The sequence below is a fragment of the Halichondria panicea genome, chromosome 1 (assembly GCF_963675165.1).
Source record: "Halichondria panicea chromosome 1, odHalPani1.1, whole genome shotgun sequence".
In the NCBI taxonomy this organism is placed as follows: Eukaryota; Metazoa; Porifera; class Demospongiae; order Suberitida; family Halichondriidae; genus Halichondria; species Halichondria panicea.
The window spans coordinates 3,078,750-3,097,260 of NC_087377.1; the positions used below are offsets into that span (position 1 = coordinate 3,078,750).

Genomic DNA, 18,511 nt, shown 5'->3' on the forward strand with positions numbered 1-18,511 from the left:
GACATACATTACTGTTGAGCTCTTTCTTGTATCTAGACTAAGAACTAGACAGGCTAGTTTAGTTTGAGAGTTAGCTATTGTTGGGTGACTTCTCCTACTTATCCTAGAGTACAAGTTGACTTGACCCTTTGCAACAATTCTTAGTGAGTTTAGACAAATAACAACAACAACTGAGGAAGATAGTGGGTGATGGCAAATACAAAAACAAAGGGGGGCAGGGCCAGAGCAAGGGGCCCTGCGCACAACAAAGAAAATTGAACAAAACAACACATTTACCACAAACTCATTAAACTATGAACCTAGTAAATATTGCATAACATTAAGTAATTAAACACCTAGCTTGTACACATCAACATACCGCCGGCCAAGACCGGATGGTCTTAGGTACATTGCCATTGTTCAACAGTTACTTATTGTTCGTCAATCGGTAGTATTACCGCGAGCTTGGTAATGGGACGAGTGTAGGTTCCATCGGCCGTCTTGATCTGAGCCACTCGCACTAAACCATCCTTGCCTGGATGAACGTTCAATACTTTAGCCAATGGCCATCGATTGCGTATGGGAGCATCTTCTTTAATGACCACAAGGTCACCAATGCGAATGTTTCTTGTTGGGTGTTGCCATTTGTAGAACTTTCCTATATGAGAAAGGTATTCTGTCGAGAATCTCTTCCAAAAATGCTGTACCAATGATTGACAACATTGCCATCGCTTCAAGAGTGAGAGTGGACGAGGAGCTATAGATGAGACATCAGGTAGTGCCTTGAGTGGTCTATTGATGAGGAAGTGTCCCGGGGTGAGAGCCTCAATGCCGTCATCATCGTTCTGCAGGGGTGTCAGCGGTCGACTATTGAGGGTAGATTCAATCTGGTACAGGACTGTGGACATTTCCTCATACGTCATCTTGACTTCGCCTAAGATCTTGCACAGGTGGGTCTTGACACTCTTTACTGCAGCTTCCCATAAACCTCCAAAGTGTGGAGCACGTTGCGGTATGAACCGCCATTCTATATTTTGACTAGCAAGATGACCACTGATGGTTTGGTGATTCGCTTGCGTTTCAAGGAATTTGTAGACATCTGATAGCTGCCTAGATGCGCCAACAAAGTTGGTGCCATTGTCGCTCCAAATGAGTGTAGGTAGACCACGTCTAGCGATGAACCTTCTTAGGCAAGCGATGAACGCGTCCATTGTCAGATCGGTCACCAATTCCAAGTGAACTGCCTTTACCGATAGTGATACAAAAACACAAATGTATGCCTTTACGATAGTTGGTTTCCGGACATAACCATACTTGATCAGCACTGGACCGGCATAGTCGATGCCTACTTTGTCGAAAACAGATCCAGGAGTGATTCTTTCCGGTGGCAGCTGTCCCAACATCTGTGGTAGGGGCTTGGCTGAATACTTTCGACAAGTGACACATTTCCTTGTGACAGAGCGAATGACCTTGTATCCACCAATTATATGATACCGTCTGTTCAGAGAGCTGGCAAGCAGTGTTGGACCAGCGTGCAACAATCGAATATGCTCTGTGAATATGATCACATGTGTCAGCTTGTGACTTCCATGCAGAATCAGAGGGTGCTTGGATTCATAAGACGATTGAGATAGTTGCTGTCTGCCTCCGACTCGAAGCAACTTGTTATCATCAAGGAATGGGTTTCGAGAGATGAGTGAGCTTGAGTTGGGCAGTGGATGGTTGCTGCTCAGGTTTTCAATCTCGGATTTGAAGTGAGTCAATTGAACGAATTTGTACCAGTAATTCTCCGCTTGCTGGAGTTCAAGGGTGGTCAAACAGCTAGACAGGATCCTGTCTTTCCTTTTCCTTTTGGAATTGTACACAAGACGATTGATCCAGCAAGTGACACGTTTGAAGTGGTTAAAATTCGAGAATCGTTCCAAAGGGATTACTGGCAAGTGGTCAGACTCTGCCACTACCAGCAATGAAATCTCCTTTTCTTCGTCAGCTGGGGTATTGGGCTTGATCATATTTTTCTTAGGCCATTCGGTGGAAGATTTCTTCAACCAGTCAGGACCATTCCACCAGAGCTCGTAGTCTAGTAACTCAGTGGGATAGAGACCTCTAGAGGCACAGTCGGCTGGATTCTCTAGTCCACTCACATGTCTCCACTTGTCTGGCGGAATCAGGTCAAGAATTGCAGAGATTCGGTTTCCCACGTATGTTTTGAAACGCTTTGGGCTTCCATCCAGCCAATTTAGTACCACCGTGCTATCTGTCCAGGCATGTATGCTGGAAAGGGGAATGTCAAATACCTTCTTCACATGACTCAGCAATTGAGAGAGTAAGTGTGCACCACACAATTCAAGCCGTGGAATCGACAGACGCTTGATTGGTGCCACTTTGGTTTTAGACATGACTAGTGAGATTTGATTGGAATTTGATGTGTTCGTTAGACGCAGGTACACAACAGCAGAATATGCGGATTCTGAGGCATCGGAGAACCCGTGAAGTTGGATCGATGAGATGTGAGAGGCTACGTCAAAGTAGCAGCGAGGGATATACTTGTGGGAAAGTTCAGGTAGTTCAGATCTCCACTTGCACCATACATCCTTGATACTTGAAGGAACTGGATCATCCCATTCGAGTCCTTCTTCCCACAACTTCTGGAGTAAGATCTTCATCTTGATGGTAGCAGGAGAAAACCACCCGAGCACGTCATAATTATGTCTTAGCAACATCAGAGGCTAGACCCCGTTTGGTTAGAGTCTCAATTGGAGGTTGATCGGCCACAGTTAGTCGAAAGTGATCTTTACTTGCATTCCACTCGATACCAAGGGTCTTCTTGTACTCGTCGTCAGTGGGAAGCAAGTGTGATGATTGACTATCCCTGAGCTCAGAAGATATACTGTCCAATACCGTTGCATCATTCGAGTCCCACTTTCTGAGAAGAAATCCTCCCTTGGTAAACAGATTGTGTAGTTGCCGCTGAAGAATAATTGCTTCCTCAGCAGAGTCAGCTCCTGAGAGGCAGTCGTCTACATAGAAAGACGTTTCAACAATTCTTGCGGCCTGGGGGTATTCTGTAGCATGGTTGAGAGCGTTCTGCTTAACGGACATGTTGGCAGCAAAGGATGAAGCAGACACACCAAACGTGACTCTTGTCATTCTGTAGTCTGTCAAATTGTCGGTGGGTGTGCTTCGCCATACAAATCGGTGGAGGTCACGATCAGATTGTGTTAGCTCGACCGCTCTGTACATTTTGCTCACATCGGCCGTGAGAGCAATTCTATGGAAGCGAAATTGTAGTAATACATCAATCAACGGTGGATGTACAGTTGGTCCAACTAACAATGTATCATTTAGGGAGACTCCAGTACTAGATTTGGCGGATGCATCAAAAACGGCCCTAATCTTTGTAGTGGTGCTATGTTCTTTGTACACAGCATGCATTGGTAGATAGAACACACAATTGCTTGATTTTCGACTGTCTGTGTCTGGTACCACTTCAGCGTGTCCAATTTCATGTATTCCTCCATGACTGTGGCAAAATCTTTGAATTGGTTCTTGGCACGGAGGGATCGTTCAAGAGAGAGGAATCTTCGCACAGCTTGCATTCTGGATTCTCCAAGGGGTTTGGAGTCAAGGTTCTTGGGGAGAGGCACAACAAATCTACCATCTTTATTTAAAGTGTGAGTCTCATCAAAATGACGTATGACTGTACGCTCCTGAGGGGATAGATTGGATGCAGCCTTGGGGCTCTCTTCGATTTCCCAGAATTGTCTCAAAATGTAATCTCCAGAAGTGACAGTGACGTGATGGGTTGATACTTGACTGTTGAGGACTTGTAGCTTGTCCGTTTTGCCAGCAAGCACCCAGCCGAAGATGGTCTCGAATGCTACTGGCGAGTCAGCTGGTCCCTGCCGCCGGCCTTGCAATAGTGAATATGCACAGACATCGACGCCAAACAAAATGTCGATCCTTCCAGGACATCCAAATTCCGAGTCAGAGAGCTCTAGGCCAGATAAATGATTCCATTTTGAATTGAAACCCACAGGCTGTGCAGGCATATCACAAGTGACCCTCGGGACAACAACCGCAGTGACTGGTATTCTTTCATCGGGTGAAAACGTTGGCGAGACGTGGAATGTGGAAATTGAATGCAACGGTGAGTTGTGAGAGATTCCAGCTATTCCAGTGATTTGAAGATTCTTCGACGACTTTGGTAGCCCAAGTGACTGTACCAATCGTTGAGATACAAACGAGGTTGTTGAACCTGAATCGAGTAGACCACGAGCCTTGATTTGAGAGCCATCGGGGGCATGAATTAGTACTTGACAGGTCATCATGAGAGTCCTTGAACTTGTACCTGTCTGCGCATTGGTCGAAACGATGCTGGCAGTGCATGAGTGTTCGTTTTCTGGAGTTTCTGGAGTTTCAGAAGGAGTTTGACCAGATACCTTGGTTTCAATGTGTAATAAGGTATGATGGGGTTTTTGGCATTGTTTACAACGATGGAGACTTGGGCAATTCCTGGCCATGTGTCCGGGCCTAAAACAGTTTAGGCATAGATTGTTAGAGCGAACAGTTGACAACATCTTGTCGTGGGGTAAGCTCTTGAACTTCGGGCAGGCATACAGTGGGTGCTTCTCGACTTTACAAGTGACGCAGTTTCCGGCTGATTCAAAAACGTTTCCAGTGTGAGCTGAAATCTTGTGAGGATTGGTGTAGGGTTTCTTGTGCTCAAATCGTCCGCTACGCCTTTCTTGAGTAAGCGAACACGTCTCTGAGGCTTGTGCTCTAAGATCGAGAAACTAAAGTAGTTTTTGATAGTGTGGAACACTGGTAGAGTCCTGACTGGCCCTTTGCCATTCAAACATCGTGGCTTGGTCCAGTTTCAGTTCCAGTATAGAAGTTATAAATGCTCCAGAAGGTTCTTCACCCATTGCCTTGAGAGCACGCAAGTGCTGTTGTACAGAGTCATGCAGGCGTCTGATCTCTTTGCCACTGCCATCCTTTAGGTTTGGAGCTTCGTAGATTTTCCGAGCATGAGCTTGGTGAATTAAGCGTGGCCTGTCGTATCGTGCCTTGAGAGATTCAATAGCCTCCGCGTATTGATCACCAGATTGAGAGAGTCCTTCAATCACTGATTTGGCTTGGCCGTCCTTCAGAGAGTGTCGGAGATAAGCCAACTTTTCCGCATTAGCAACATTCTTGCGACTGTGGACAGAAATGTTAAACTGCTCCCAGAAAGTTTGCCAATTGAGCAGGTCGCCGTCGAACGAAGCAATGTCAATTCTTGGGAGTCTAACTCCATGCGGTTCAGGTGTCGTGGTGGTGAGCGATTCCAAAGTGTATCCAGGATTGTAAAGGATTTTTTTGATCTTTACTGATAGATTGAAAATGTCCTTGTCTTGATTACAAACAGCCGTGCTGAGATCATCAGATGAATCGGCGGCAATGACTACTGCTTCCTTCCTGATGTCTGCGAGTTCTACCTTGAGGTCTGCAAGTATTTCTTGGTAGGTGTGGGCTAAGTGAACTTCTGCAGGATCTCCAGAGAGTGTCTTTGCTTCTTCTGTGACTGACAAGAGTCTCGCTTGCAACTGCGCCAGACGGCGACCAATGAGAGTACGATCAGGGAGAGGTCTAGCCTCGACAGTATCAGTGTCAGTGTTAAGAGTAGTTAGGGCTTGTAGTCTGAGTGAGATATTCATGACATCGTCGTCATGTTTATCAAGTGTTTCTTGTTCAGCTTTGACTTGGCTTTCTTCTATAACGTCAAGAATTGCCATGTTATGCGTCTTGAAGCTAGTATCAAGTGATTCCAATCTCTTAAGTAACTGTTGCGCTTGGCTTGAGACAGATTGATCAAAGTCCATGCCTTCGAGCTCTGTTAGCTTGGAAGTCAACCTTGTGATGCTGGCCTTTACTGAGCCTCTCCTTCTTTTGAGAGTAGTGAGCTCAGACATCATAAGAGATAAGAATGAAGTATACTAAATGTTTTGGTTTCGTTCGTGCAGGGCAACAATTTTGCACCTTTGTGCAGGGCAACAATTTTTGCACCTTTGTGCAGACTTACATGCACTCTTGTGCAGCCGTCGAGTTGTGCACCGTTGTGCAGGTCGTGCAATACTATGGGTCGTGCACCTTTGTACAGAGTTCGTGCACTCTTGTGCAGACGTACGATCGAGTGTGGACTGTATGAGTGAGAGAGGGCTACAAGAGAGAGCCGTGGATGCCAATGAGTTCGGAGTCGTATATCCGGTTCGAAGGACCATTTAATGTTGAGCTCTTTCTTGTATCTAGACTAAGAACTAGACAGGCTAGTTTAGTTTGAGAGTTAGCTATTGTTGGGTGACAGGCTCCTACTTATCCTAGAGTACAAGTTGACTTGACCCTTTGCAACAATTCTTAGTGAGTTTAGACAAATAACAACAACAACTGAGGAAGATAGTGGGTGATGGCAAATACAAAAACAAAGGGGGGCAGGGCCAGAGCAAGGGGCCCTGCGCACAACAAAGAAAATTGAACAAAACAACACATTTACCACAAACTCATTAAACTATGAACCTAGTAAATATTGCATAACATTAAGTAATTAAACACCTAGCTTGTACACATCAACAATTACTGTCATAGGAACAAAGACGAGCAGGGCCTCTTCACAACACAAGTAAACCATAGAGCCTTGCTCTACGTACATAGGGCTGAGATAGAGGTAATAAAACACACATGGAAAAAAGAACAAGTGTGTCCACAGGTAGCCTCGAGACCAGGCCGTATTTTAATCGGCCTGGTCTCGAGGCTAGTCCACAGGTGGCTGACTACCATGCATCCTCCACAATTTCTTGCTCTTTGATTTGCAGTTTATTCTCAACTTCGCCAGGAAAAGTTCTTGATAACAAAGTGCATGGGCTGCGGCTGCTGCTTGTATTCTCAGTAGTATATATATGCTCAGCCTATATGAATGCATGCATGCATGTGCTGTGTATACAATGGCTATGTGCTGCCACACTGTAACGCAGGCCTAATTTTGCACATAATTATGGCAGCGTTATACTGCGCGTTATCGTCAGTGACCAAGCAGCACAGATTATAGGCTAGTAATATATTCTGTATTGGAGTTTAGATCTACATAAAAACATTTTAGCCATTGATTCTCAACTCAACCTCCTATTACTGTTGTCAGTGCTGGCTTGACTCCACTGCTCAGAATAGACTTCTCTAGGGGGGCCCATATCGCTTCTACACCGGTGTCATAAAATTTTAGGCCCCCCATGAGATTGGGCCCCCCCGGGCCTAGAATTTTAACATTTTAGACCCCCTCTTAAAATTTTAGGACCCCCATTAACAGTGCAACAGCGGTAACATTATGTGACAGTGCATTCTCAAAATACACTTATATACAGTCTTCTATGGTCTTCACAGTCTATGCAGTGCCAGTTACTGAATGCAGCTCTCCTCACACACACACATTTCATTATTTCATGCATGTACAGTAGTATACCACTGGTCTCACAGCCATCATACTGCACCATGTCATTCTATGAATCAGGCCTCATGCAGCACAAAGCACATATAGGTGCCAACTGTCCCGAATTGGTCAGGACTGTCCAAGATTACCCTTGTCCCAAAAGGAAACTGCTTGTGATTCCACCATAGATACAACAGTTTCTCTCTTGACTTCTATCTATGATTCCACATTACTTGAGAGCTGAGCCAGTGATGCTATTGGAGCATCGGATCCCCACAACAATTTACATCTTCTATGTAGGCAAACATGGAGGAAGATATGAATTGTTGTCTTTGCACTGAAAATTGTGTGCTTTATACTTTATAATTATTATGAATTCACAAAATTTTGCCTCCTTTGGCGGCCAGCCGCTTGGGGATAACGCCGCCATGTTTTGTCCTGAAATTTGGCTGAGAAAGTAAGCACGAAGTTGCAAATAATTATGGCGATAGCTATGCACAACATCGATTGTCTTACAGGCAGATCCAACATTGCAGAGCTGCATCAAAGCATTTAACTCTTATAGGTATAAGCATGAGTAACTCGAGGCTAGAGTAACGTAACTCTTCCTTCACTTTGAATTCCATGATAGAATAATAATGCAAACATTTTTGCTACTTTGATAGAGTCTTTGCATGCATGCAGTCTCTTTGATGCTTTGTCAACTAATAGAGCTAACCTTACTATATTATTATATCTCTTTGACTTTGTTCTATCGTGCAGAAAAGGATAGCAGAAGAGGGGGGCCTAATCTCACAGTGGGGGGCCCAAAATTTTAATTTTATGACACCGGCACAGATAATATTAGCCTCCTTCACAAGTCCCAGGCCTCTCTTCGAGGAAGAGCGGCCTAAGCTGGGATCGAGGCTAAGATAACAAAGATAAGCACTGAACATAAAAATCCATTTATAATAATTATAATATTAATTATGCACACAGTCTCAATAGTCCAGTCATGTGATCCTACTACACACAAAACAACACTTATAATAATTAAAACACACGGAAAAATAAATATTAAAATTCAGCTAAAAGGAACTGCTCCAAATTGATCTACAGTTGTCATTGTTGTCGTAACCTTTGAACCTTCTCCAAAAGGGGGGTGCTCCAAACAAGTCTCGTCTTGCATTGTCAGCAGTATTATGAGTGGGCGGGGTAGAGGAACGTCCGTTAAATGAAGTGCTACCAAAGTCATCCGTAGGAAATGGCCAGTCTGTGAGGTGTGTGTGTGTGTGTGTGTGTGTGTGGGGGGGAGTTGCAGTAGGTTAATGTCCTTCAATATCTCGCCATAGCATGTGTGTAGCAGACCACCCTCTATAATACAGCCAGGTTAATTAGTAGGCCACACAGAGTCCAACAAGTACGCCTCACTGTACATAAGCAAGTATACATTGTAGCTACCGTCAGGCACTTAATGTACTCCTGCTACCATTTGTGAGGAAAAAATTTTGCGTTTTTCGAGGCAGAGCAGTTAACATGAAAATGAAACACGTGAATATTACAACCCACACACATTTCTTCTGAGGGTTCTGAAGCCAAATAGAGAAAATGTGCGATTGCTAAATTTCCCTATATACAGTAGTACCAAGAGTACATGAATGTACTCCTGGTAGTACCCAAGACTATTGAGCTCCTTTTGACACACATAATAGGACTTTCTGCATGTACACATAATCATGAATATGCCTGAGAGGAGTGCCTCTCTGGGAATAAATAAATGAACTGTTTTCCAACAGTTTCTGCAAAACGTACTTGTAACGTGTAACGGTAAATAGCAACGCCTTTAATTTGTGTGTCAAAACGGAAACGTTAAAAACCGTACTATGTAAACGCAACAGGAACAGTGCAAGTGTTGTGTGAGTACAATCTGGGGACACTTCTAACTGGCCATTTCAATAATGCAATAACAAAGGCAGCTATAGGGTCCCTTTGATAGACCTTTCAAACAGCTACAAAGTGGATCCTTTAAATTTGTAATTGGACAGTCCCAACTCAAGCTATAGATATCCTATAGCCCATGCTATTACCGCCCACACACACCCACACACCCACACACACACACACACCCACACACACACCCACACACCCTCACACACCCACACACCTGTCAAAGTCCTGGAAGCATGGTTTGGCTAGTACCCTCCTCTGATCAGCTCTATCCCTCAGCCGTGACATGACAGAGTCTAGTAGCTCCTGATCTTGTGATGAGCTGACATGTGTGGTGGTAAAAATTTGTTATTTTTGTGAGCAAGCTGACCTACACGAAATATTTTCCCACGAAAACGTACCGTATATAACGCATGCAATGCAGTCAAGCAATGAAGTCAAACGAAAATCACTGTTTTCCAAATTTTATACCTCACAAAAATTACCCGCTATACGGTATAATATATTGATGACTATTACTTAGCTAGCTATAAAAAGCAGACCGCTTGCTAACAGCCTTCTCAAATTTCAATTGTCTCAAGTTATTAACCATCAAAGATAGCTACTAAGTAAAGCACATCCTCCACACACACATGCATACACACCCCCCTCCAAACACACTCACTCTAGGCACACAACAGAAGGTGATATTTATCTCGTCATCAAACAAGAGATGGGAATGGAAGTCAGTGAGGCGGTCCTCATCCGTGGGAAACTTGTGATCCCTTGTGAAGACATTATTCTGACACAGCTCCTCTACACGTGTGTGTTGAAACTGTGTGTGGGGGAGCATATTTATAAGATGCTCAACAATGGGAGATATTAATATTGAGTTGAATCAAAAGCTTGTAATAAGTGAATAGTGCATTCTGTAGCTATTGGAGAGGACTATATATCACACACCTGACAACTACACCATCACTATAATTATTATAGCATCATACTATAAAGCAATCGCTAATTTGATAGGCTTTCAAGGAGCTACAAAATGGACAATCTCTACTGTGATTATTATTTATAATGCACCTATCAATGTGATGCCCCCCAGGAGGGGTCGGGCTAACATGAGGGAGTTGACCATACCCCAGGTCAAGCTTCCCGAGGATTCTATTTTCAAATATCCCATTCCCCCATTCAACACTGGCCGGGGGCTTTTCAAACAGCTACAAAATGTAAAGAATTGCATGGACAATCTCAACTATAAAAGTTCTACTGAAAATTAATAAGTCCTCAATAATTATTATTGTCTATAGTAATATTAAAGGTAGTGCTCACCTTTCCCCTGAGTCAGAGTGTTGGTCCATTGCATGTGTCCAGTGCACCGCTAGCTAGTAGGACCACTCCAATGGATGTGCTCTCAGAGTGCGAACTGTAATGCACCACATAGCCAGTAGGTAAAGGATCGTTAAACTATTATATCATTGGTCAGTTAGGGCAAGAAAATTTTATTACTTCTACTCTCATAGCTAGTAAAAAGGGACACACAAAAAATATGCAAGTATAATTATAAGTAAAAATGACTTGCTACGTTACGATTCTATTACAATTTTTGAGTGCTTAATTAAGGATAGATCATAAAAACGTATTATACAAAGAATGTTACTAGTTTGTGTTGTGTGATGTTTAAAAGTTAGTTTTCTTTACTTGACATTTATTCGTCCCTTTCAAGTAACTCCAGTATCTGTATGAAAGCATGAGTACAGCACAATCAACCAAAGCTATAGAGAACAAAATATAAGATTAGACTACAATCAGATTACAAACACACGTACCTTGTCAGGTTCTCATGATCAATTGGTGGCACTATGAGCAACTGCAGTTGCTGTCCTCAAATACTTGTCTTCAATTTCCTCGGCTACATCGTTACGCTCAACAGTAGGCCTCCTTAGACATTCACATATGTAAGGCCATGTCATCGGATGCTCTGGATCAGTTACTTCAAGGCGCTTGGCTACCACCATCATTAGGCGGCGATTGTTATCTTGGTATCGATCTTGAATATTCTTCATCTCGTAATAGTTTATCCCGAGGGCCAGTCCCAAGTTGAACCAATTGTTGCTGGCACCTCTCAGCTTCTTTAAAATGTCTGGAATATCCACTCCAGTCAGAAGCAGTTTTGAAATTTCTACTGTTTGGTTTTTGCTACGATGCAAAAATGGTGACGATTCTGTATACACAAATTCATATTTATGTTAAATTATTCCATAGGGAAAGTGAGCATGCAGTTTTAGAAATTGTATGACAAGCTGCGTATATACATGGTGTCAAGCTATAATGCGTACAAGCCAGATTCACTTAATATAAATAAAGTTGCTCACTTTATGGCAGGCCTTGATTATTATGTGGGAACAAGCACATTTTTGGGGAAAAACTTTACTAGGTGCACTAATAAAATAATAATGACATTGTGAAGTATGTGTGCTTCATGGGGTAACAATGAAGAAATGAATGGTACTAATGAAGGCAATGGATTAGCAAACTGTGACAATTAATGAAATTCCGATTTGATAGATTTTTAATCCAACATAGACAGTACAGTTATAGTTGAGGTTAGATAACTGACTTGACTGGTGTTTGTAGAGAGCTGTGTAGAGAGTGAGGAGCACTTTCCCAGCAGCTGCATCCTTCACCTCACACTGGTAGTGACCAAAGTCCTCCTCTCTCACACTCTGGAAACTCACAGTGTTGGGTTGATCATCAGTTGTCTTGATCTGACGTCTGGAGCCCTCTTTGCTCCAGTGGAAGGAGAAACCATCCTCAGCAAACTTTAGCACCTCTAGTTCCGTCCTGCTTCCTAGACACACGTGCTGTACATATATGTAGGTAGGTATGGGCGTTAAAAAAATGTAAATAGTAGAACTAAGCCAATACTATATCAGAGCAGATTACAATAGCTAACGTACACAAACACACACAAACACACCTTCCCCAGCCAGACTTGCTGTTCTGATTTGAGACCAACTGCTTTCTTGGAAGCCTCACAGATAAACCTGATTCGTGATTTGCTAGAGAGAGCACACAGATGGTTGACGCTGCGTTCAGTACAATCTTTGGAACAGGGACATTGGAATGCAATATGCATCACCAGATGCTGGAATAGGCACTTGATAGTGTAGAGGATTGTTTCCAGCACATATCCACAGAGGTCATGAAGAGAGGTGTCAGGGTCGTCTCGAGAGATTCGAATTTCGTAGCTCTTTTCGTGGGAGAGTAGCGTAACCGTATGAACATCATCGATAGAAAACGAAACACAATTTCGTTTGACGCCATCTTCCACCAATTCCCACGTCAATCCGAGAATTCCATGAGGGCCTTGGGAAACTAGTCGAGTGATGAGCCCACAGAAGACTCCTGTTGGTACGTAACCAAAGCTGAATGTGATGTGGAGTGGTTCTGGGTTGTTGGTGTCTGGTGGAGGTGGGTTGGTCAGCTCCTCTTGTGAAGCACAGTCCAAAATAGCAGGCATGAGGTACGTGATTCGAGTGACCTTCGGATCATTGGCATCTTCGTGGACAATTTCGGACAGAAGGTTGAGATATTGCAGCAGTATGATGAGATGCTTGGCTGGGATAATCTCTCCTTTCTTGAGCATCTTTGTAACATCGGGACCAGTACAGTACTTGATAATGGCCTCCAGTGAAAACTGCCCCATCTTGACCAACTCTGCTCGCTCAAACTCAGTGACGTAGCCTTCAGAATGGAGGATGCGTAAAGCAGCAAGTATCAGTTGGCTGATGCTAGTGAAGATCACTTCAGGACTGCAAAACAGGTGGTTGCTCAGCCAGCCATCGATATCATTGGGTACATTCCCGTAATGGAGTATGGATCCAATCTTCTGTAGGTACCTGTGTGTGTGTGTGTGTGTGTGTGTGTGTGTGTGTGTGTGTGTGTGTGTGTGTGTGTGTGTGTGTGTGTGAGTGTGGGAGTGTGTGTGTTTGGAAAGGGGATAGTAAGCAAAAGGTTAACTGCATGGGTTGGATGGAACCTCGCCCGCTGAAGCATAAAATTGACTCAAACGTTATGCACATTTGATTTTAATGAAGGACATTCAATTGACATTTTAATTACAATTATAGTTTTTCCGGTTGGTACTGGATGTAAAAACCACGAAATAAGCTGTGACAGCATTTTATTATTCTATAGTATCTATAGTGTCCAACATAGTAGTGACCAATAGTGTACAATAGTGTCTTTTAGTGTCCTTTTAGTATCTAGAATAATGTCAATAGTTGTTCAGTAGTGTCCGTGGTGTCTATGGTGTCCTACAGCTTCTCAGTTAGGCGTTTTGTGGCTTGTAGCTACGTACTATTAGTGTAAGATCTAAGGACAATTCAGTAATAATTATATGCCAGTTGTGTGTGCGTGTGAGTGTGAAAATTAATGTATAAGTGCATCAGTACTATACACGTACTACGATGTAATATATAAGAAGTAGAATAATTATGAGCTTACCACAGACAGAATTTGGTGTCTTCTTCATCCATTTCCAACAATCTCCCTATTTCCAGGCAGTCTTCCATCGACACGATTGAGTACTCCATCCGCAGTAGTGTGCCCAGTAGAAGCCATTTCGGTTTGATGGGCAGAGATGCATCCTTGAAGTAACGGGCGAAAACATCGCTCAAGAAATCACGAATCGGGGCAATGTCAGACTGTTCAGTTCCAGCAAAATTGTCCACGGCAAAAAATGAAGATTCAGAATCAGACGGAGGGGATACAAGGATCTCGGAAAACTTTTGAGTGGTTGGTTTCAGAGCATGGTTGACTTGCTTGATTTTCTCTTTCGGATTCTCCAACTTGTCCACGTGAGTACCGATTAAAGCTGCTACCGGACGAACTTGTTGGAAATTTTCAAACTTCTCGTTCAATTTGAAGATGGTTTTGTACTTGGTATCTTCTCGAGAGATGTGATGGATACTGGCAACTGCTGAGAGGATTTGAGAGACTGTGGTTTCCACTGTGTGAACAGCTTTGAATGGAGTAATGACTGTGTTGTCACGACTGAAGGGAATATCGTAGGGCTTGTCAAGTTCCTTGCTCAGATCCAAGAACACTAGATACATGGCAGGACCATTGCATAGGGCTGGTAGCATTTCTAGGAAGGCAGGTTGTCCTCCAACATCATTGATGTTTAGCAAGGTATTGCCAAGACATTTGGCCATTTCGAAGAAGTTTCCGCTCTTTATCAGCTTTTGCAGTCGAGCCTTGATCGGTATGCGCCTGTTCTGTTGGTAAGCATCCTCTCGTCTTTCAGTGCGTGTTTCTTTTTGAGGCTTTGACCGAGGCTTTTCCAGAGAAGGTGGCTTGGGTATGCTTGTGTGCTTTTCGCTTTCGGGGACAGTTTTTGTCTTTTCCTGGCTTGTGGCACTTGGGACTTCATCGACCTTGCTACTGTACATGTAGCCAAAGAGGATCTTTGCTTCCTCTTCTACGTCTTTGGAACAAACCCAATCTGTGACATCTTTGTTCATGTAGGTGACCACTTGATGGCAATTGGCGAGTAGCGTACTGCGTAGCTTTGCCTTGTCTCCAGCAGAACTGATGTTTTCGATATCTTTCAGCAAACGACTAAGAGTTGTTGTTTTTCCCACGGATGGTGGCCCGACAAGAAAGAGGCGGAGGTACTGCATGGAGATAGTCTCTTTGTCAGTCATCAGATCGTCCAATTTCTTCAGATATCGCTTTTGCTCTCCAATCACTGCATAATTATAAGAAAGAGAAATAATTATTAAAATGTACACTCAACGTTATATACAGTAGACTCTCGTTAATCCGGTCACCCTTGGGACCATGCAGCTTGGCGAGGTGGCCGTATTTCGGGAAATAGCCGGGGCTTAAAAACGACCTTACCTCGAATCTAATGACTAATTTTGTGGTTCTTGTCTCGAGGATAATGTAAGGTAATGAATCATTCTGTTCTCTAATCCTATTTTATTTACTAAACCACACCTAAAACGTCATATCCGGCCGTAATACACATATAAAATTACATTGAAAACCTTGTTTGGGACAGCCAGCACTGGCCGATATTCAGAATAGCGAGTGGCCGTACTTCAGGGTGAGTTTTGTGCAGTAAACATAAAATAGCATTCCGTGCCAAGCCAAAATAAATGGCCGGTATATCGAGGTGGCCGTACTTCAAAGAGCCAGAATAGCGAGAGTCTACTGTAGTATCAATCAAAGTTTATATACACAACTACACTCCTTTTTGGCAATTTGCTAATATAAAATTTATATATAAATACCACATGTACATCTCACATTGGAGTCCGTAGATTATATTTTTTTAGAGCTTAGAAAGAGACCTTTCAAATGGTACGAACGACGTTCATTATTATATTGGCCTGCATGCAAGCACATACCAAAACATTACATCCCCTGACGAAGTTTGGTGCATCATTTGAAAAGTTTCCTAAAGCAGGTGCTAAAGTGAAATATGTTCACCTAAAGCACCCCCGGGCCCCTCGTTAATATTTCAATCATTACTATTCAAGAACACATATAAGCGCATGACAGTGGCGGATCTAGAAAAAGTGATAGGTAAGTGCTGAGCAAGAGTACCGGGCGCGAACATTGAGGGTATAATTATACTTTGGACGTCATTTCTGGTGGGTGTTATTTATAGATGTGCAGTGGTTCCTTGCACTCCATATTTACTTGCCGAGTCTAGTCTGCACTGCAGTGCAGCTTTTATCACAGCTTTTAAAATACACTATACTGTTGTAATAATTATAATGAAAGCACCGCGGCCTCGGTGGAGGTGCCAAAGCTACATAACATAAAGCTACTAATAGCTTTTATACACACAATGACATTATCATGATAAACTCAACATTAATATTTTTTGCAGTCATTATTTTGCATGCCATCTCAAAGAGTGGGTAATGATCGACCATGATTGTTGTTAAAATGATCGATGCCAAAAGTTCAAGTCTAAAATTAATGGATGCACATCAGGAAGCTCTCTTCTCACTCTTGCAGCTACCAATAGCTATAGCGTTCTAGTGCAGAGCTAACAACTAAGTAGAGTAGCAACACTCGGTGAACAAGTTTTGCTATACGGACTCTTCTGAAAAGGCTGCAATGGCATTCCAAGTAAGCAAAACTATAGGCATAACTCAAGAATGAAGCTTTATTTTGCAAATCCACACACACAAACACACTACCGTATACCTCGCTAGTTTACGGTATAATTTTACAAAGGTTTACTAAAGTATTACGAGTTACCAGGATTCTGGGTAACTCAGTTTTCGCATGTGCACTATCACCAATGCAATCATAGATACTGTACACTCCGTGGATCGATGTGAAACATAAGGTAGTATACGGGTAGATTACGGAATATTCGTGTTCACTCACTAGCTGCAACGGCACCCAGCTGCAGAAAATAAATACCAATCCAAGAAAACATGACTAGAAGCCTATACTTGCACTTCATTGATCCTTGAGCAGCTGAAACAGTCTACACACACACACACACACACACACACACACACACACACACAAACACTACCGTATACCTCGCTTGTGCATGCGCACCGAGGCATAATTATAAGTCTACAGCTATAGCTATAGCTAGTACCAAGTCTGAGAGTGACTTCAACACACATCATTTCTCCAAGGTCAGGTGGGTGCTTGAGCACCCTCTGCTATACCTAGCTGCTAGATAGCCAACGGTTTCCGGCGAAGGTTTAGAACTTTGTCACAACATAATTATAATTATGGCTATCTCAGGGGCGGATCCAGGATTTAGGGAAGGGGGGTTCTTACTTCTTGGCCGCGCGAAGCGCGGACAAGAAGTGTCACTCTGCGCGTAGCGCCGAAATTTTTGGGTTGACCACGCCCCCTTTTACATGCCACGCCCATTAATTAACCACATTCCCCTTCAACTATATAATGTCTGAAAGAACACAAGGCAAAGCCATTCTCATGCTCTGGGATAGTGATTGCACTTTCTTCTCTTTCAGGAGAGCACCAATTAATGTCCATTGGCTGATCCTCAGCGGAAGATCTCGTTGCTTGCTTCGATGAACACGGAGGGGGCTGGTGGTTCCAGTGGAGAGATAGTTGTGACTGGAGGAAAGATGGTTGTGACTGGAGGAGAGACGTTGATGACTGGAGGAGTGACGATGGTGGCTGGTGGTTCTCTTGAAGAGGAGACTAGCTGTAGACTTGACGCATCATCTAGATTATTATATTAGTCAATATAATTATTATAGCAATTATAATTAATCTATACAGTGTCTATCATTCAGTATGCAGTGCCATGAACTCTCCCTTACCTGAAACTTTACTCCAGGAGTCAATGGAGGGTTGCAATCTAGCCTTTTGTTAGGATTCATGGCCAGGCTCAATTATCACTGCTACCATGTGGCTGGATGAGTCAATATAGCCAGCCCCACCCTCATATTATGCAGAGAGTACCAGCCCCACCCTCACATTATGCAGAGAGGACTTTGTACCCTATTGTCATGACAGTAGTACAGTATAAAGCTAGCTAGCTAGCTAGCTAGCCAGGTGTATTAAATATAAAGTATCAACTTAGTGGAAGGGTAGTTCGTACGAACCCAACGAACTACCTCTGGATCCGCCACTGTATCTTATGATATTGCTTAAAATAGTATCTATATACATATCCTCCGCAGTGCTCAAACTTGCTAGTTTTTAGTGCCGTTTTGGTTAGGGAGAGATTTGAAGAAGATCTTACGGCTAAAGGTCCAAAAATTATACGGAGTAAGCTTGAATAAATTGTCTAACTTTTGATAAGAAAAATTTGTCAAGAAATATTTTAGTTCTGGAGATGATTGACGTTACGTACATTTTTTACGATCACCGCCATTATCACCTAAAATTATGTCCCACTACAATAACTTTTGGGGAAATATATTTGAATCATGTTGTAGCTTATTCTTTTACCTATAGTTATATACAATGGTATCAGCATAATTTCTTAGAAATGTTCTAATCATTAATTTAAGTACAACTACTCACCTATTTTTGTATTCTACTCTCTAGACTGGATGCACTGCAGTGCGAAATTTTCGAAGGGCTTTTCACTGATTTCGTGGGTTAGCAATCCTACACGAACATTAAGTCCACGAAAATTGT

At 42.9% G+C, this 18,511-nt stretch overlaps 3 protein-coding genes and 1 long non-coding RNA gene across 4 annotated transcripts in view; all 4 read right to left on the reverse strand.

Moving 5' to 3' along the window:
- Positions 1-105: 105 nt before the first annotated feature.
- LOC135340214 (uncharacterized) lies at positions 106-3,394 on the reverse strand. Its single transcript, XM_064536566.1, has one exon. It carries the CDS (start codon positions 2,700-2,702, stop codon positions 411-413), a length of 2,292 nt encoding a protein of 763 aa, XP_064392636.1. The 5' UTR covers positions 2,703-3,394; the 3' UTR covers positions 106-410.
- LOC135352400 (uncharacterized) lies at positions 3,324-5,462 on the reverse strand. The gene has a single exon (XM_064551587.1). It carries the CDS (start codon positions 4,557-4,559, stop codon positions 3,324-3,326), a length of 1,236 nt encoding a protein of 411 aa, XP_064407657.1. The 5' UTR covers positions 4,560-5,462.
- A 2,810-nt stretch (positions 5,463-8,272) lies between these two features.
- LOC135333339 (uncharacterized) lies at positions 8,273-10,396 on the reverse strand. Its single transcript, XR_010393827.1, has 3 exons — positions 10,029-10,396; positions 9,582-9,686; positions 8,273-8,690 (listed from the first exon to the last, which is right to left on the reverse strand). It is a non-coding gene; the product is annotated as an uncharacterized LOC135333339 (long non-coding RNA).
- Positions 10,397-10,828: 432 nt separating this feature from the next.
- LOC135349152 (uncharacterized) overlaps positions 10,829-18,511 on the reverse strand; it is a 29,647-nt gene continuing 21,964 nt past the window's right edge. Inside the window, exons 16-20 of the mRNA XM_064547682.1 lie at positions 13,856-15,101; positions 12,327-13,248; positions 11,967-12,210; positions 11,176-11,570; positions 10,829-11,084 (exon numbers count right to left, since the gene is read on the reverse strand). Of these exons, the coding sequence (XP_064403752.1) occupies positions 11,194-11,570; positions 11,967-12,210; positions 12,327-13,248; positions 13,856-15,101 (2,789 nt within the window). The 3' untranslated portion in view covers positions 10,829-11,084; positions 11,176-11,193. The remainder of the gene's footprint in view (positions 11,085-11,175; positions 11,571-11,966; positions 12,211-12,326; positions 13,249-13,855; positions 15,102-18,511) is intronic.

What these genes read in the sequence shown, in the direction of transcription:
- LOC135340214 (XM_064536566.1), bottom strand. Translation starts at nt 2,702, where the DNA reads ATGTTGCTAAGACATAATTATGACGTGCTCGGGTGGTTTTCTCCTGCT.
- LOC135352400 (XM_064551587.1), bottom strand. Translation starts at nt 4,559, where the DNA reads ATGTTGTCAACTGTTCGCTCTAACAATCTATGCCTAAACTGTTTTAGG.